General features: G+C 36.3%; 1 protein-coding gene across 5 annotated transcripts in view; it reads right to left on the reverse strand.

The window, feature by feature from the left end:
• DIAPH2 (diaphanous related formin 2) overlaps positions 1-21,301 on the reverse strand; it is an 891,422-nt gene that overhangs the window by 306,089 nt on the left and 564,032 nt on the right. For all 5 annotated transcript variants that reach the window (XM_067724059.1, XM_067724058.1, XM_067724057.1 and 2 more), the window contains one exon: positions 16,987-17,112. In XM_067724059.1, the coding sequence (XP_067580160.1) occupies positions 16,987-17,112 (126 nt within the window). The remainder of the gene's footprint in view (positions 1-16,986; positions 17,113-21,301) is intronic.

Consider the following 21,301-nt stretch of genomic DNA (forward strand, 5'->3'; position numbering starts at 1 on the left):
CAGGCGGGAAATGAAGAGCCAATTTTGCTTCAACACACTGCCCTTAAACAATGCATGGCATGTTCTCTGTGTGTATACGAGTGTGTCTGTGCATAAGTATTTCTGTGAGAAACACATGCATGTAGAGAGACTGAGAAAGAGAAAGATGAGAAAGATATAGACATATATTCACACATTCACGCATGTATTCACACACAAGGGGGTAATCATCTGGGCCTCAAGAACACAAAGGTGATATTTTTAAAGCAAGAAATGAAATAGAGTTTCAGACCTAAGGTAGGATGGACAGATATAATACTGCATCACCGGGACAAATATTTCTAGAGCACTTCACAGGAATTGAGAATCCAAGATCATATGAATAAGGTTAAGTTATAGTTGGAACACAGTTTAGGAAGGCAGATAAGAGTACAGTTACTGTGCCTAATGAGATGCCTAGTGCTCTATATAATAATGAACTTCAGAGGCTGTTCCCTAAAAACCAAAAACCAAAACCCAACCAAAACAACAATAACAAACCCCAAAACGAACAAACAAAAAGGTATAATTCTAGCATTTTACAAAGGGATATATGCTACTGAAATTACAAAATAATTGAGATTTCACTGAAAACTTGTTCAAAGCATTTGATAGCCTTTAATGCAGAGGATTCTAAAAACATGAAATGAATGGCTTATGGCAATTATTTGTGACTTAACTGACAACTTAATGGGGACATTTTGATTGATCTGGAAATATAGAGTCAGGTACAATAGAAGAAAAAACAATCTAACATAACTCTGTGTGTGCTATCTGAACAAATAGAGACATAAATGAAGAAATGCATGATATGAGTCTACATTTTGTCAATAAAATACTGAGAGGGTTCTGAAGTCACTAGCTCCTCTCTGCTGTCTGAGTTCAATGCCTTACACGTATTACTGGTCGAGAGTTTAGCTAAACTACTGCGTGATGTTGCTGCCTCAGCATCCATTAAATATGGCCAAGTGGCCTGCAGGGTCCTTGAACTGACACTAGTGAAACCGAGTCCCCCTAAAACCTAGTTTTCCTGTTGAGTTTATGATTAACCTCTCTATCCAAAACTTTATTCTCTTTCTTGTCCTTCCACCTGGTCCCCTCAGGAGAGAGGAGTATCAAAGAAAAGGGGGAACTAAAACCGAGCAGGACCCGCTGGAACCCTCCCAGGTAAAAAGCCCCTCTGTGTCCCTGGTTTCTTGTTTGTAGAAAAAGACTTTGGTCTCCTAGACTTTCCCCGAGTTCCAAGGAGCAGACTCAAACAGTTACTAATTAGGGAAGTGAGGGATGCAGAAGCAAAGGAAAAGCAGTCAAGAAATAACAGTTCAGTGGTAAAACAGAGTCCTAGCTCCTCCTCAAGGGATATATGCAATTATCTGACACATATCTTTGCCTTGTTCTGCAGGAACTAAGACCCCAGCCAGGTGGAGGATGGTGACTACATGCTGACCACAAGCCCACAGAACCCAGACTTGTTGGAACCAAAAGGCTGATGATTAAGATTCCTGAAACACTACCCTGTTACCTCACCATCAACCAATCAGAAGAAAGTCATGCCCCTGGCAACCCTACCCTAAATGTTGCTTTAAATACGCTTCCCTGAAAACCATCTGGCAATTTGCATTTTCTGAGCAAGAGCCACTTGTACTCCTTGCTTGCTGCCTGCAGTAAACACTGTACTTTCCTTCACCACAACCCTATGTCAGTAAATTGGCTTTGCTGCATGGTGGACGAGCAGACACAAATGTGGTTTGGTAACACTAGTCCTTCCTGAGTAACAGCCCGCAGAGTCACAAGCAAATATAAGTTCCTGATGTGATGTCCCCAGCAGCCCACATGAGCAAGTCTCCCCCACCTCCCAGGGCCTTCCCCTAGTGTATCAGTAGATAAGACCCCTGAAGAGCTTGACAACCTCCCCCCCACATGCTCTTTTTGGTTTGAATTGACCAATCCGGCCTTAGCCCAGGAACCCCAAAGCAGTCCACCCATGGACCCTAACAAAGGCATGTGCCCCAGGTCTTGCCCTCTCCCTCTGCCTGCACCCAGCCTTAACCTCCCCATGGGGCCCCTGGAGGTCTGCTTTGTACTTCCTCCAGATCTTGAGGGTATGAAACTTCCCTTTTGCTGAACTGGCCTGGGGCTCTACTTAACAAATGTTAATTTAACGAAGCCACAGCAATACCTTTTAAATCAATGCATAGAATAAATGGGTCCAGTCAAACAGATCCTTCTTCAAACATTTTTGTTACTTGGTTTCCAGGCCAGTACAGTTTTCTGGTTTCCTCCTACCACACTACCTGTATCTTTTATTTCTACAGTTCTTTTGTTAAAATTCTTCTCATCTTCCTAACTTCTCAATGGTGGAGTAGCCCAGACCTTAGTCCTTGGACCTCTCTTCTCTGTCTGTACTCTCTAGGTAATCTTATATAGTCTAATGGCTTTAAGTACCATCTATGTGCTGACGGTTCCTAAATTTTTATCTCCAGTCTGGATCTTTCCCTATAGTTTAGGCTCAAATATTCAAACATTCTAGGCTTTGCATCTCCACTTGGATGCCTAATAGTGTCTCAAACTGAACATCTTGAAGCCAAACTTTTGATTCACCACTGCTACAACCTCCCTTCTACCTCATCCAGTCTTCCTCATCTCTGTAACCATCATTCTTCCTCTTTTCAATCCTCAAATGGCTTTCCATCATACATCAAGGTCTTCCATGATTTTGCCTTCACTACCCTTTCTCCCTCCCTCATTGCAAAACAGCCACACTAGCCTTCTTACTATTCCTTGTGGAGGGAAGAAAGTTTTGTCACCCCAAAATATCTCTCTGGCATCTGGATTATTTTGAGCTGAAAACAATCAAGACCCAAAAGACTCAGGAAGAACCTCTGACCTTCCCCCTAACTGCCTTTAGAATGTAGATAGAGGATGTGTTCCAGGCAGGGAGATATCACCATAGATAACTATAGTATGAAGTAGGTGTGTAGACAGGGAGAAACCTAGCAGAGTCTGCTTGTTAAAATTCCTCTCTGTGTCCCACTGTCTCTGCACAGACCAGCAAAGATTTGTTTGCCAAACATTTGCTTTTCCATCTCTATGTCAATTGCCTTCCTCCCCTTTGAAGTCCTAAACCACTACCCTCAACATCCTCTTTTGTCTTTAGCTGAAGATGGTATTTAAGGGTGAGGGTCTCGGTCATTTTGGAGAGTTACTCAGTTTTCCTGGGTCTCTCCCATGAATACATGTTACTAGACTTTTGATTGATTTTCTCCTGTTAATCTGTCTCATGTTAATTTAATTCTTAGGCCAGCCAGAATAAACTAGAAGGGTAGAAGAAAATGTCCTCAGCCTGACACATGCTTCAAGCACACTCATGTTCTCACTTTAGAGCCTTAGAACACTAGTTGTCCCCTCTGCATGGAAAGCTCTTCCCTCAGTTATTCACACAAATCATCTCCTCACTTGATTCAAATCTCTGTTTAAATGTCACTCCCTCAAGAGGGGTCCCTCCCTGACGAATTTATCTTTTAAAAAAAGCAACACTATCATTCTTAATCCTTTTGCCCATCTTATTTTTCTTATCACTTATTACTGTCTGGTATTATACTATGAATTTTGTTTTTTGACCATCTACTGCACCAGATTATATGCTCAAAGATTGATATATATATATTTTTAAGTTTCTCATCACTGAAAACAACAGAGCTTGGCATATAGTAGGTATTTGATACATATTTGCTGAATGAACAGATGAATTTGTTATCAGTAAAAACAATGTTATAGCATTATACTATGAATACTGGTAAAATGAATCAGGGAGCAAATTAATTCAACATTTATGCATTTAATGTTTGAGTGGAACAAGGATGGATATACTACACTGGATTGAGAATATAAGAACATTTTAGAGCGGAAAGGGACATTTGATATTATCTAATACAATCCCTTTGTACTTAAAATGTATTTAATTGCATAACTTGGAATTATCATTTCATTTCCCTGATTTTCTGGGTTCAGGCTAATTTATTGAAAGCTGATACTTTTATTTCCTCTAAATAAAATGAGGATTAAAACACTTTATTTTTAAAAATATTAAGATTTAAATGCAAAGCAATGATTTACAGAAGAGGAAAATAGGTAAAAATCATTCATAAGTCCAAAGAGTTTTGGATCAATATTAGTATTATTAACCTAAGCACATCTTGGCATTTTATGTTATGAAAAAGATAAATAACAACATATAAAATATGTGCAGAAAAACAAATAGTGAGGCAATATGTCTCATTTGTAGTGTGACAATGTGTATTTGAGTTAACATAATCTTCTTTTAATTAACATATCAATAATGTTAATCTCATTACTCTTTTGGTATTTCACACACAGGCGCATGCACACACATATGCATGCACGTGCACACACACCAGACACAAATCAAAAGAATTGTCAGGTTTTTATAAACTTGTAATTAAAAGATATGACATTACAATCCAAACTAGATCTTTTGGTATTTAAAAAAACATCATTTTAACACCTAAACTTCCTGTAGGCAGCAAGGTTTCTTCTGTAAGACTAACCCATGGCAGCTGCATTTCATTTTTATTTGAAAAGACTGATCCAGTGTTTTTATAGCTCTCGATTAAGCTGTTTGAATAAAAAAAGCAAATGTTGAAAATGGAAACCATTGTAGTTAAGCTCTATGTAAACAAGTAATGGGAAAATCTCTGGTGGTCTGACAGTTCGGTTTGGATAAATATCTAAATCTATTGGAACCTCTTTAGCTAAAAATTTCCAGCTCCCACAAGGTTAGTAGAGCTTTAGGTTTTCCACTGAATCTGACATAGCTTTTCAAAAATGCTTTTCAAAAACACTCACATTCAATCCTTAACCAATAGTAAAAGCAACTTTGGGGGAAAAAAGTTAAAAGATCTTAAAACATAAAATGTCTTCAGTATTTGGTTCCATTTGAGAGATTTCTAACTCTCCAACTTTAAAACTCCACTAGAAGTACAAATCCAGTAAGACCACGGACAAGAAAACAGATGAATTAGAATTTCAATGAACCAAATCATCATCAAGCTACCAAACTGTCGAATATTTTTAACACCTATAGATAAACAGGCAGAAGTAAAGATTCATCTTCACCTCTTCCCTGACTTCTTATCCATCCTTCACATCTCAGCTGAAGCATCACCTTCTCAAGAGAGATCTCCCTAACTAGGTTGCTGACTGGTATGGCATTATAAATCTCTTCCATGTCACCTGCCATGGTTGCTTGTCCATCTCTTCCATCAGACTAAAACCTCCCTGAGGCTATGTCATGTCTTTTTTGCTCACCACTGTATTCCAAGTATCTAACACAATGCCTGGCACATAGCGAAAATCACTAGGTAAATATTTGTGGAATGAATAACTCCTCATAAACATCGACTAGGTGCAAGACTTAATATAACAGCTTTCATTATGGAACATTTCAGAGGAGACAGGGGAAGATAAAAGAGTTTTTTAAACTGTAAAATACTATACAAATATAAGTTGTTATTGCTGTATTACGAATCCAAGCTACAGGACAGTTAAATTGAAGGTAAAAAAAAAATCCATCTGCCCCATCAGACACACACAAACACAATCTTTCTAATACTGGAAACAATTCTGTTTTAGTCCTTACTTGGATCAATAGCTGGCAGGTAGCGAGTACCACCTCATTCAAGCAAATGCCATGTGGTGGTTGGAAACAGGGAAAGGAGAAGTAAAGTTATTTGCCTTTCAGCCCTTTACAACCCACCAAATACTGTTCAACCTCTTCAGACCATTATTCTTGACCTTTTGGTATTTGATTTTTTATTCGTTTTCATAGTTGTAACTCTCACTACTTTGAGCCAATCATGTATATTTGATATTCTTTCAACACACTTTTGATCTTTACAGATTGAGTCTTTGCTTGTGTCTGGTCTGTAACTCTCCATAAAACCTTCCCCTAAGTTTTCAGTCAGAAGTGATCTGAAATCAGAAATGGTCTGAATTACTAAGATGATGTATGTGAACATGCTACACAGACTGGAAACCTCTATGAATGTACTAGGATTTATTATTTTATAGAACAATTTCCCCATTTTATATTGCATTTATCATACCCACATTGTCTTACAACTGTTTGGGTATATTGTTGATTCTGTTTATAAACTTATATGTTCTGAAATGAAAGGTCCATGTTTTACTCATTTTTATATACCTCACAGACCTGATGCATTGTTCACAAGGCATATTCAGGCATTAAAGAATGACAATACACATGTGGGGAAAAGGGAGATACAATCTTTTGTGTACAAAAGGGAGAGTAGAGGGCAAACTCTCTGGGTAAATTTTGTATTGATATCTGAATTTTTAGACAGATATGTTAAATAAACTAACACATATGCTCACCATATGGTATCTCAATTCCTATAACTAATTATTTTTAACATGAAATATGAATTTAAGCTATTTAATTCTATAATATAGGAATCACTGAACAAAATAAAGTTTAGTAATAAAAAATCCTGTTTGTAAATACAATAAGGCCTATAATGTTTAGTTGATCACTTCAAATCTTAAATTCTGACTCTCCTTCCATCCAATCCTAGAATATCTGCATACAGTCCAGTATGGGTGAGTTCTTGAAATGCAAAATCATTTTCATATTTATCGAATCAGACATAGTTAATGAGGGGCTTTGGGGGGTTTTTTTGAATAGACATTAAATGAATTTCAAAGTCAAACAGAATTACATCTTGGATGACCTATGAGAGGATCTAACAAAATATTTTTAACTACTATCTCTACAAAATACTCCAACATCCTTGAAATGTCAGCAGAGAGTAAATCATGCATTCACTCATTCACCAGACATGTATTGAGGCCTACTGTGTGCCAGGCACTGGGAGTACAAAAGATGATCAACACAAAACCAACACAGTAAACTTCCTGCACACGGAGAGCTAATGTTGTAGCAGGAGTTGAGTCTTATCTCCTCTATGAAGCTGCTCCAAACCCCACAACCTTCCCTACTTGGTGAATTTTTAATGCATTTAAAACCAATGTTGTGACCAAGCAGGACCCTATGGGGCCTTCCTGGGACAGGACCCCACCCCCACCCCCCCACTGGCAATGTCCTCTGCCTGCCTCTTGTTTCTAGAAAAGCTGTAAGTTTCCCAGGCCTCCCCTGAGTCACAAAAGCCTGGCTCAAGAATGAATGATTGGGGGGTGTGTGTGATGAATTGGGGGATTGGGATTGACATATATACACAAATATGTATAAAATAGATAACTAATAAGAACCTGCTGTATAAAAATATAAATTAAATTAAAAGAAAAAAAAAGAATGAATGATTGAAAGGATGTGACCATGCAGCAACAAAAACAGCAATTGAGCCAGGAGAACTGGTAAGAATTTAAACAGTGAATCAGTCATATGGCAGTCACAGACTCTTTAGTTCCTCCCTGAAATATATAGATAACAGTATCTGATGTACATTTCCTGAGTTGTTTTACAGATGTTAAAACCATCATCAAATGGAAGCGGTTAACTACTAGATGACCATAAGCACACAGCCCCCAGACCTACTGGAGCCTGAGGATTGATAATGTTAACCCCTGTGACACCATCCTGTTACCTCACCATCAACCAATAAGAGAATTGTGCACGAGCTGATCACAAACCCTGCAACTCCCCTCCCTCACCTTGCCTTTAAAAATGCTTTCCTGAAACCCATTGCAGAGTTCGGGTTTTTTGAGCATTAGCTGTCCCGACTCCTTGTCTGTTCCTTTACCACAACCCAGGGTCAGTAGATTGGCTTTATTGCATGTGGGCAAGTGGATCCAAGTTGGGTTTGGTAACAATGTCACACAATTAAACTTTATGAAACACCACCATTTGAGTGCCTTATTTCTTATACACATGCTCTTAAGTAAATGTTAGGCTTCCTTAGAGCAAAGAACATTTTGTACTTCATTTTTATGCTTCAGTCCCATGGTACTTAGTATGGTGCTAGGTTCTGCAGTAGCTGCTTAATGAGTAGATGTTGATTGACTGATAAAAACATGGAAAGAAACTTATTTTTGAACCTAGAGAAATTGTTGGTACAGTCAGTTCTTAATTATCTGCGTTGAGGGAGATAGTTGATGCAAAACAAAGACTAATATACAAGTCATTTCCATTTGGCTTTGGAATGCATTTCCATAATTAACTTTTCATTTGGGTCTATTGCTTGGCTAGAGAATACATTTCCAACAAAATAATAAAGTCACCACATTAATTTCCAACTGTGGTCAAAGCTGGAATGCTGTCTCACTATAGACGAAAGAGGGGAAGAAATATTGAAAAGGCCTATTGCATTTTTAGTCTGCACTATACTCATTTACTATGAAATGAGCTTGGATTGTTTGTTGCTATCTTCTCTCTATCACTTTTATCTCCCTGACTACATGCCTTCTTGAAAGCAGGAAACATACCTGCATCTTACTTTATACGTGTCCTAACATTTAGAATATCACCTTTCATGGAGTATACAAGTATCTTCAAATTCTATTAGTTGCTTCTTTCTCTCTTATACCTAAGTGAAAAATGTAGGGATTTGTTTAATCCCAAACATCTGGATACTCCTAGAATAATGAAGTACAAGCCTCCTGCTTCTTCCACAGGCACTTACTACATGAATGTATCTTTTTTCTTTCAGTCTTAAAAAAAAATATGAAAACAACAACAACAAAAAACCAACTTAGATAAAATGAAGTTGGACAAAAGCAGACTGTGGTTGTTTACAAAGAATATTTTCCTTGGGGGAAATAATTTATCTCCCATTTGTGAGGTTTAGAGCAGAATGACCAATGACACCTTGTATGTTATTTCTTCATTTTACAAAGCATGTTCAAAGTCATTACTATACCTAGTCCTAATAAAAACATATGTGAGGTGGGCAAGGGAAGTATTTTCATTTCAGTTTTACAAATGAGGAAACAGAGTGTCTTTCCTACGTTTGCAAAGACCAAGGCTAACACTTAGGTCTATTGATACTCATCCACATGTCTTTTCATTCAAATGGATTAATAAAAATGCTTTGCATTTGTACAGAACATTAAAGTTCAAAAGTACTTTTATATATATGAGGCAAATAAAGTGGACAGAGTACTTCTCAACAGTGTGCAAAATGAAATTGGATCTCTTTAGGTTTTGAGTCAGGACCATAATACAGAAATCTGGAGATGAGTAATCAGTGTTGCCATGCACAAAGTCGATAATGCCTTAGCTGATATAAAAAAGCCACTTACTGTTTGCTTTTGATAAGGTAAAGAGGAGTTGGTACCTTCACCCCTTGGAACCATTTTCAACTAAGTTACTCATGACTTTTCTTACCCAGACAACATCAACTGGTGACTAGGTCATATTCTCCTTTTCACTAATGATCTTGGGAAAGCTTTTCTATAGTTTCTTTTTAAATTTTTCATTCATTTTCAATTCTCACCACTGTTGAGTGCCTTAGCTTTAAATGAGTAGATGAGATGTAATCCTCTCAAATTTATTGTAATTTTAAATGCTTGTCTTATGAGGTATGTGTGGATATGTATGTGTATGGATATATATATCCATCACTAAGATTCAACTGAAAAATTTCAGTGATTTTTTTATGTATTTCTTTCCATTTCTAACTTCAGTAATGAATTGGGACAATGTAGTAGGTAATTATCCTATTTTACCTTTGCAACACAAAGGACAGTATCATTACATGTTTATTAAACATATTGACTTGCTTTCTTGCATTTTTTTGTTTTCACTTCCCATACCTCAAAGTTTAAAACCAGAAGAAAGGAACAGGGAACGTTCAAGGAAAAGCTAAGTTTACTTGCTATAATTTTCAAAAGTTATATCTCAGAGAGCCTAACTAGAAATAATTGAACAGACATCTAATATAGAAAAAGACACTGATGTATTTACCTACATTTCTCAAATAATACCTGATTGAGATTTTGCTGCAAGAGTATATTTACTGACTAGTTATACTAACGTCACCATCATTGCCTATAAACTGTGTGTATTTAACATACAGTGCGTGCCTTCAATAATTGAAAATAAAAGAGTTTTAGTAAATTTGAAATCAAAGCAAAAGGAAACAAACTCATATTCATTGCTACAATATCCAATTTAAGCTCTTGTGAATACCAAAATGGCTTTAAATCATATCTCTATCTATGTATAGATACATGTATATGCTACATGTTTTCTAGTATACATGCATACACAAAACCATAACCACATTGGGTCATTTAGTTTTTCAAACTTCTTTTTTTACATCATTTCTACTCAGTATGAATAAATCCCATAGAAAGGTTTTTAGTCTCTTAAAACTTAGCTTCTGGTAGGAATGCGAATTTGTAAGGTTGAGGGTACATTAACTCTTTCAGATGACTTATGTCCCGTTTTATGTTCTGAAAAAGATGATTTCTCAGATGAGTCTCTAGTGGCCTGAAAGGGTTTATGTACCCTTTAATCAAGCAGTATGCTCTTCTCTCACCATTAGTATCATGCACAAAATGTCCATCAATTCCCTAAACAAAGTTTGAAAAATGGAGCTCATGGTAATTTCAGGCTGAAGTTCAAACAAGCAAGACTCTTCAAATAAAAAACTTTTGAACTGACTGATCTGAAAAACCATATGCTCCATTGAGACAGTTTCTTAGAATGTGATTTCCAAGAGCCAAAGAGATAATTCTTAATACCTGCATTTAAAATTAAAACATATAAAGGAATAACAGTGGAAACATGTTATATCCCTTTCTTTTGTCAAACTGAAGTTATGCCAGCATCACAAGCTAATGTTTTCTATTTACTTGCCAGAATGTTGTTTTACGTTAATCATTATGCAATAACCTCTAACATATTAAATAAACATTTATTAAGACAACTTTCTGTAAAGCATTGTGCTAGGCTTGTTGTACTCAAAAGATTTTATAACCCAGTGTTCAAAACACACATGCACATAAGCAGAGTACAGGCAAGTCAGTGAGTACAATAATCAAAACATTAAAATGTTATAAGAACACAGGGGACAAGGAAATTATTTTTGATTGCTATGATTAAGGAAGACTTTATGGAAGACATGAGCAGCTAATTTTTAAATTAGCTTACAAACCTTTCAAAAAGAATTTTTTTTTTTCTTCTGAAGCAACACATTATTTCACAGTGAACAAATGTGGAATTCATCTCAGATTTACAAAGCTTTCTGACCCTAGAGGCAGCACAATACCATGGTTACAAGCACAAGGCTTGGAGTCTGAAGGACCAAGACTTACTTGAATTCTGGCCCTCATTAACCAGACTTGTAACACACATGATCTCACACATGTGTTTGAACCTTTGAATCACTATAGCCTCAATTCTCACATATTTGAAATGGGGTTAATCATAGTACTTCCCCTATAGTATTGCATTGGAGATCACTTGAGATTATACAGACACCTATATATTCTTAGCACTGTGACAGGCACATGACATTCACTAAACAGTTCCTATTATTACTATTATATTATCATTTTTATTTTTATTATTATAGATGATCATACCTTCTACTACAAATCACTGCACAAATAATGGAAGTTAAAAAAAAAAGAAAATTTGCTTTCACTGCAGAGGACCTGGGTTCAATCCCTGGTTGGGGAACTAAGATCCTACAAAGCATGCACAGTGGCCAAAAAAAAAAAAAAAAATCTTCCAATACCATTATGAAGAGTGTATATTTCAAAGAATGCTAACAATCTTCCTTTTTTAAAAAAGCAATATTTTCCCCCATGTGATTTTCAAAAACAATTTGCTTTTCAATGTATGCATTTTCTCTATTACTGCTCCCATATGCTCACTGTCTCTTTTCTTCCTTCCCTTTCCTTTCCTTTCCTTCTTTCTCCTCCTTCCCTCCCTTCCTTCCTTCTTTCCCTTTCCTTTCCTTTCCTTCTTTCCTCTTCCTCCCTCCCTCCTTCCTTCCTTCTTTCCCTTTCCTTTCCTTTCCTTCTTTGTCCTCCCTCCCTCCCTTCCTTCCTTCCTTCAATCCTGGACCCTCTCTCCTTGAGCAGTCTCATTTAAAAATGTTTTGCTTTGAACTTCCTAATTTTCTGAGTTTGAGACCAGCAGGCAATTAAAGGTAATGAGAGAGAGTCCGAGCCACTAAACTTCCCTCCAGTCTAACCTAAACCTCTCGATTTTTCAGCAGCTAGAAAACAGCCTGGATTAGTACATTCATACCAGAGAGGAAAAAAAACCCAAAAAACAAAAAAAAACTTGCTCTTGAGGTTTCTGTTTTGTTTTTGTTTTGTCTATTTTTTATATGGCATGTTCTCAAAGGTGATTAATATTACTGAGGTTGAACACTAACCCTGTGAGTTTTTCATCTTTTCAAAAATTATTCACTTAATAAAGAATAGTGGGAGAAAAATCAACGTAATTGCAGTACAGTAGAGACCCCGAATCTGTTCTGAATTGTCTGGTCAGGGCAATGTGCTTCCTCCAGGAACTTGATTTTTAACCACTTCAAATGACTCTCCCTCCCACTATGAGAAACTCCCAGGTGTTGATAGTTAGCTACAGGGTGTTAATGTCATTAACTTTCTGTCAGCTCCTTTTGTCAATGTGTTAATGGTGCCCCTGCTGCTCAGTCCTCCCTGCCCTCCAGTTGGTGAGATGATTTAGCCAGCAGTCAATCAAAAAGCTAAGCTGATTTGCAGCAATAGACAGCTCTGCCACTGACAAAATCTATGTAAGTAAATGTAAGAAATTTGTCAACAGGATATAAGCAGTAAGGTCAACACTGTGGATAACGTGTTTTGTAGACAGTTTAAGATGTTAAGAATGGACCACAACGCATATTCTAAAGTCTAAGAAGCCCTCTTTTAAGAATGTTTTTTCCTGTTGGAAAAAGCAAGGAGCAGTAAGTAAAAGTGATGCTTAGATTTAAAAGAAAGAAAGAAAAACTGTTTCATAGTCACATGATTGGTCAAAAGACAAAAGCTGAAAAAATCAGAATCCACATATAATGTCAAGTCCATGAGAACAAGCCTCAGGGAATTCCCTGGTGGTCCAGTGGTTAGGACTCCTCATTTTCACTGCCTAGGGCCCAGGTTCAATTCCTGGTCAAGGAACTAGGATCCCACAAGCTGCGTGGTGTGGCCAAAACAAAACAAAACAAAACAAAACAAGAATGAGCCTCAGGATTGGCACGCAGACCACTCACAGTGTTCCCTCTCACCCTTCCTTAGCACGGGTTATTTTTCTAAACTTTGAAACTGGATGTGATTTTGAACCTCACCCTACCAATTTTTGCAGTAGGTGCCAAACACAGACAGAGACTACAGAATTCCTGGTAACCTTAAAAGATAAAAAGAGGTGACCCCTCGAAATTAATGAATTTAAAACAATGGGCCTATGACAAATAACTTTATGGGTTGTTATCCTGAGACAATTTGAGCTCACTACAACGACAAAGGGACAACTGTGATCAATTTCATCACCAGATATGGAAAATACTCTTCATTTAATGAATAGGACCATTTTTTAAAAGCTCAAGTATGTAAAATTAGGCAGTGTCTGATACATAGTAAACATTCAATTAACGAGTGAATATTATCATCATTTTTATAACTTACCAAAAAAGGAATATAGATTCTATTTGAATTCACTGTACAAACAATTGAACTTAAAACTTCCCCAATATTATTATGATGAGCATACTGGCATGAAGAATACAAAGAACTTTGCTTTTAAAAAAAATCAGAATAATAGCCAATTCCCACACATGGTATCCAGATTTTTGAACCATGTGTGTTTCAATATATATGGTGCTATTGTATCCATTATAGACCATCCCCTTTCATCCTAGAACCTCTCTACTATGATTTATGAGAAAATTTTCTCCATTTCTTCCTGTTTTGTAGTCTTACAAAATTAATATTGCTTATTTTACTCTTTCCATTTTTTTTTTTTTTTTTTTTGAGTTGGAACAAGCAACCAGTTTGGGGTAGAGAAAGGGAAGCAGAGGTGACAAGCTTCATTCAAAAGCCACTGACTATTGCTTAGGAGGCAGGAAATAGCCTGGGCCACTCCATTCATAGGAGAGGTATCATTCTCTTTTCTTTGGTTAATTTTTTTTACATTTACTTTTAAAAGGTGTGGATTATCTTTTCTAAAACTGATTACACTTTACATGCTCTGAAAAGGTGATTCAATGTGACTCAAGTTCCTGTGAAAATTTATATGAAGAAAAGTTTTATAACTACAAGCACAGCCTACTACTCTTTCAACAATATCCCCTTTGATGTGTTAAGTCAAAGTAGGATCTTGGACCAGATGATCTCCATTGTCTCTATAGCTATGATATTCTGTGATTCAATATACACTTACTGAGCGCCTTCATGTTGCTAGGTGCTGTGCATTGGGATGGGCATATAGAAATTAACACACTAGACCTGATCTTGGTCACTGGGCCAGCAAGACAGAGAAGTAGGTAAATGCCAGACTGTCAGCAACTTGTGGTCAAGTCTTCTATCTCATGCACTGTTGAATTTCCATGGCCTGTCAATGCCGTGCATATTATGAGTTCAATCAATACTGTGAAAGAGTAAGGGTGAACATAGGATGCTATGGGACTTAGCCCAACCTGGAGATTTGGTGAAGATTCAACCTGCATATTCACTTGCCCTTGGCCATCATGCCACTGCTGCTAACTATAGCACTGATGCCCTTCTGAAAGCCCAGAGGAGTGTCACTGCTATTCAGTTTTTGAACTCACAGTCCTTATAGAGAGATTACTGTTTAAGTAGGTAAGGTTACTTTCAAGGGGAAACTACCCCCATACTTGTGCCCATAGTTATTCAATTTAAAAGGCCAGTGCCTGAAGCAAAAGAATTTATTGGCAGGGGACAGAAACATTGGAAAGATCATCCAGTACAAAGAATCCTATACTAGAAATAGGATCATGGCTCTAATTTTAAAACAGAATCAAGTATCCCACAAGAAAATATCCCTCTCTTTTGGAATTGCCAGAAGAGTAGAAAAAACATTAAGAAGGCACCAGAATTCATATATCATAGGATGATTAAACATTTTGTTTGCCATTTTCTAGAAGATACAAACTCTCACTTGGTGCCCAAAGAGTCTCCCGAAGCAAGAATAATTTGAGCCACAGTTCTATCACTGTAATTTATTAATTTGGAGTTTTTAGACAACTCAACACAATAGTCTAACTTTTTCTCTAAAATAAATTGCTGTGTATTTTATTTTGCTTTTTAAAATATGATATGCAAAGTAACAGCCCCATACATTTTAATACAGTTTTCAATCCCCTTGTGGACAAACAGTCACGCTTTAGTGTCACTTAAATGAAGAATAACCATTCATCTGTAACATACAGATACAGAAGGCTCTGGATTTTCATTTTAAAGCGCTTAATTACCTGCATAAAGAGAGAAATAAAATAGAGTCCAGGCCAAGTTCATGAGGGTTTGAAATTACTTTTCTTTTTCTAAATGAGCAACAAAGACCCCTCAATGTTGTATGCTGTCGTGTGGCCACAAGCCAACTGTAGAAGAAAATGTTAAAAAGGACAAGGGAATCAGGAATTAAATTCAAGTATGTGAGGCAAGAATCAAAATCAAAAGTTGAAAAATGTAGGTGGTGCTTCCAGCCACAGGACAATATAACAAATTTGAAAGAAAAATCTAATCAGCAACAAAGTTAAATCTTCACATTAAATATCCTGATGTGGACAGGTACGTAATCCAAGGTTATTTTTGAGTATTTCCTGCCTCCAGTCACCCACAAACTTATGTTCCCAATATTCCTATTTCTATAACTACTCACCATCACTAAAGGACCACACAAAATACAGTATTAATTCATGAACCAAAGAGTGAAAATAAAAATTGTTTTTCACATAAACCTAAATTGCCATTCTCAAGTAATTCAAGCTCAGGACCATAACTTCCAAGTTGGGCAGGAAAGAAAGCATATCAGAGAAGAAAAAGGCAATAGATTTAACCTTGAAACAAGGTGACTGCCATATAGTTGTTGAAGGAATTTACTTATTATCAGATAAAGAATTTACAGTATTTATTCCCTCTTGAGGTATAAAATGGTGAATCAATCTGCAGTTCAAGATATTTATTTAAACCCAGAAGAGTAGGATACGGCTTTAACTTTTGAAAACCAAAATAGAAAAAAAAAAAAAAAACCAGCTCTAATGTAGTTTATCTTTAGACAACAGATTTAACATTAAACAATTCAAGCTAAATATCATTTCTCAAGTTTTCCTTTCATATATTTCTGTAATTTATATGAATATACTATATGTAAAATAGGGATTTAAAAGCATTTAGGTAGCAGGCAATGCCTAACATTATACACATAGCTATTACAATTTACTTAAATACATAATCTACTGATCAATTAATCTATCTGTCCATGCATGCATCCATTTTTTTCTTCATAACCTTTTAGTCTACTGATACCAGTTATCCTCTGATTGCCCTTGAAAATGCACATATCGCCTCAGAAAATACCTGCACACACACACAAAAAGAAAAAAACCTCTGAGCAAAAAAATTCTTCTGTTGATCATTTCCTTTAAACAATAAGGAGATTCTTTGTTCCGTTTTAGGTCACATCAAGCCTCAAAAGACTTACCTTGCATATCTTGTGGGCCTTCAAATGAAATTTGTCTTTGAGAAATGGCATTTTTTCTTATATAATTGTTCCCTTGCCTACTCTACGATTCAAAACGTCATGAACTAAAATTTATGCTGGTAATATAAAAACAGCCTATATACAAATTCATCCAAACTGTGAATAGAATGGTAAGTTTAGAACTAACCACAAGGTAAATAGGTATATGGACAGACAGACAGACAAACACACACACAGAAACTAACAAATAAACAAAATGCTTAAATAAATAAAGGATATCGTCAGCTTTTCCACAAACTTATCACGTTGATTTTCTGTTTTGGGAAATAGCTTGATGTCACGTTCCAGATGAACAATTTGTTGTTCCATTGCTGCAAGGTTGCTCTTGAGAATTTGAGCTGAAACTAAAGAACAACGTGCAAAGTGTTTAGAACATTTCTTTTACAACTAAAAGAAAACAGTATCAGTTCAAGTATTTTTTTAATGTGGAGAATAGTTCCATGAACTCAACTCACATTTTTCTGAATTACTACTCATAAAAATTCTACTCTCCATGAAATAAGTGAAAATGTGTAATATAATATACCAAATCATCATGTTTAATATGGCAACACCATCATTTTATTCAGCCATTAGCTCAAATGAATCCATTTCTATTTAAATTTATTGATGGAATTCCTAATATTTCATTCTTTAAAATCTAATTTGAAGATTAAAGAGAAACTAACATTCAAAGAGATCCTATCTTATTAATGCGTGATGTTGGCTATATAAATGATTTAAAGTTAAATTACATAAAAGGATCAAATATTTTTCTCTTGTTGAAAGATCCTGATTTTTATAAACTAATATCTATGGTAAAAGTTCCTGACTTTAGTACTTTTCATACTCATAGAGAAATGATAAATAACTGTTGATACAGAGAATTTAGAGCAAACCAGAGCAAACATGTGTGTGCATACACACCCACAAAGCTTCAGTGAGCCCTCAAACACTATCGTTAGTTGCTTTAATTACCCCTAACATTCTCTGCACTTTTCTTTTTCTCTCCTCATTGACAACAAATAATCTTAAGTATTGTATTCAAACTACTCTTAAATACATGCACACTTTCCAGATCTCTCACGATGCTTTCTTTTCACAGAGGTACTTTTTTTTTAAGCTTACACTAGTTTATAGATAGCCTATTACTCTATGACCGCCAACTATGTATGAAGACACTTCTATCAATATCAACGGCATTTGGCAGGGTTCTAGTTGAAAAGGCAAGGTAACTACTAGAATTTGATAGGTAGCCCGTGACACTGATTTTTTTTTTTTTTTTTTTTTTTTTTGCGGTACGCGGGCCTCTCACGTTGCGGAGCACAGGCTCCGGACGCGCAGGCTCAGCGGCCATGGCTCACGCGCCCAGCCACTCCGCGGCATGTGGGATCTTCCCGGACCGGGGCACGAACCCGTGTCCCCTGCATCGGCAGGCGGACTCTCAACCACTGCGCCACCAGGGAAGCCCCCGTGACATTGATTTTTAAATCCAGGTCTCTGAAACAGTTCTTTTCATTAAAGGACCATGAAACAGAAATAGAATAATATTATAATTCTTTTTTTTAAAGTAAATTTCAGTCTCATTCAGAGGCATATCAGAATTACAATGAAAAATTCAAGAGACTGACAAAAATCAATCCCCTGGCAAATTTCAGCCAAAGTTTTCTGATACAAATTCATCACACTGACACATACACCTTTATAACTCAATGAGGAGAAATCGCTTAAATATACCTGGAAGTTCAAGAGACTGAAAATCAAACACCAACACTAAAGACAAATTATTATTATTTTTCCTATTACTCTGTCAGTTCAAATAGCTATGTCCAATTTAGTTCCATTTGTTTAGATCTGACAAGCTTGGAAATTATTCTTTATCGGAGAAGTCGAAGAGAGTTTTGCCCTGCCATAAATGTGCTAATGGCTCAGCAATCATTGCTTGCTTTATTTAAAGGACGAGTTTGCTGTGGAGGTAACCATTCTCTCTGACTTTAAAGCGGAACTTTTTCTCTTGGGTTTTTCCAGGAGATGCTTGCTAATTATTCAAAGGGTTTCTCCTTTCCCACTTGCTTGACTGAAAAACTGAAGATATGAAGTTGACAAGTTGTTTATGTCATATAGGCTACACAGAAGAAATAAACTCATGACAACTTTCTGCAATAAACAAAATGTGCCCATAGGTGAGGTTTAAGTCACAATAATAATCCTCCTGTGAAAAGCAATAGTAATTCCAGTAGTAAAAAAGGGGGTGATCATGAGGATCCTTCTGATTGTTCAACAGAGTAATAACAGCCTAATCAAGTTGTTATGCACACAAAAGTCTAGATAACTCAAATAACGAGACATTCTTTTTAATCCACTAAAATTGCTTTTACCCTAAAGTTGAATTTTGAATAAAACAATGTTTTCTAGACATCTGTCCTCCTCAGTTCCACCTGTCAAATCCTTAGTCCTCTGTAAATCCCTCTAGAGCTCTAGTCCAAATTCTCTACCATTTAGAGACACTTCTATTTGTTTAAGTGATCTTCCACACACCACCTTCTGCTTTAAGTGAGAATTTTTTTTCATTTTTTGTATATAGAGTCTCTGCTATAAAACCTCCTGCTACTTAATGGTAAGATCCCTACCTAGTACTTGGCTTTTCCCTCAATACTTAATCACACATGGTACTCAATAAATGTTTGTTGAATGAATATGTGTATTTCAAGAAATTTTGATTCAGATTTAAATGTTTTCCCACTTCTGCAACTGGATGTGCATGTAGAAGTTAGATACAACCGAAGTGATTGGAAGTTAGCATATCAATTATTATGTGAGTATGAAAGGAAGCAGGAAGTTGAAGGAGATGCTTAGACAAAGGGGAAAGTGAGAAACAGAGATAAGGAAGAGAAGTAAGGGACACCTTTTCTTTTTTTCAGCTTCTCTATTCTCCCTCTCTAATAATTTATTAACATTATGAATGAACGAAAGAAAATAAAGTACTGGAGATGTAAGAAACCAAGGATGTTAGCCCACATGCAAACTTATGGCTGCATTAAAAGTGCCCTGCACTTTGTTTAACGCTTTGTTGCCACCATTTTGAAAGTCTTAGTAATTTTTAAAATGGGGCTCTGCAATTTAATTTTGCACTAGGTCCCCCTAAACATGTAGTCAGTCCTGGTCTCCATGTAAGACAAATAACTCCAACTTGGAAGAGTTGGTTAAAAGGGCTGAGAATTTCACCTGCTGGCTCCTTCTCATTTCTTATTCTCTCACTGGTAGAATTCTATTTCAGGGGGTGTTAATCTACGGTGTTGCATAAACTAGACCCACAACAGGGGTTTCACTCTATCCCTAAGTGGCTTACTTCATTTTTGACAGTTGATATAATTAGAAAAATTTTATTTGCTTATAATCGAAACCAGCCTACTTGAACTCTTCTTACCCATTAGTCCTCATTTTGCCTTAAATCAACACTGCTCAAGTCTACACCCTATTTTACAGGAAAGGTGTCACTTGCATCTTCTTAATCTGCCCAGCTTACAAACACCTGGTTCCTTCAACTAGTCCTCCTAAGGTATAAGGGTTAGTCATTACTTATGCTTCTAAGTAATAACTAACATTTACTGAGTACTTACTATGTGCTAGATATTATTTTAATTAGTTTTATGTATTAACTCTCACAAAAACTCTATGAGGTATATACTACTCTCAGGAAGGGGTATCATATGAGCTAAATGATGTCTTGTCAGGAAATTGTAAATGTAAAGCAGTGTCTCTACTTCTGGAAGGCCAACAACTTGAAATAAAATCTGGGAAAGGAGGTGGGAGGATAGATAAATTAGGAGGTTGGGATTAACATATACACACTACTATATATAAAATAGATCACCAACAAGGACCTACTGTATAGCACAGGGAACTATACTCAGTATCTTGTAATAACCTATAAGGGAAAAGAACCTGAAAAAGTATATATATGTGTGTGTGTGTGTGTGTGTGTGTGTGTGTGTGTGTGTGTAACTGAATCGCTGTGCTCTACACCTGAAACTAACACGATATTGTAAATCAACTATACTTCAATTAAAATTTTTTTTAAAATCTGTACTCATTGGCACAAGGGTATGCCACCTATACTTGGGGACAGGAGTCAGGGTTGACCTAGATTCTAATCTCTACCATATTCACTAATAGTTGGGTTACTTTGAGCCAGTCGCTTAGCCTCTCTGGGTCTTCATTTCCCAATTTGAAAAATAAAGATAATAATACCTTCCTTAAATGGTAGCCATTCAAGTTAAATAATTTGATTAATATAAAGTTTCTATCATTATAACAAGTACATAATAGGTAATCTATAAATATTCGTTTCATATTCTACTATCCTTCCCACTATATTCTACCAACAGACAAATTCCTACTGTAAACGTGCCACCAAAAACTAAACAACAATTTAGATGTAATCTGAACAAAAAAAGCAGTCATACCTCACTGCGGCCTGATTTAATATCGGTCTTCTTTCTAATCACAGGAACTAAACTTAGATTGGGTTCTCTGTTTGTAGGTTTTACAGGG

This window comes from Pseudorca crassidens, chromosome X (assembly GCF_039906515.1).
Source record: "Pseudorca crassidens isolate mPseCra1 chromosome X, mPseCra1.hap1, whole genome shotgun sequence".
Taxonomy (NCBI): domain Eukaryota; kingdom Metazoa; phylum Chordata; class Mammalia; order Artiodactyla; family Delphinidae; genus Pseudorca; species Pseudorca crassidens.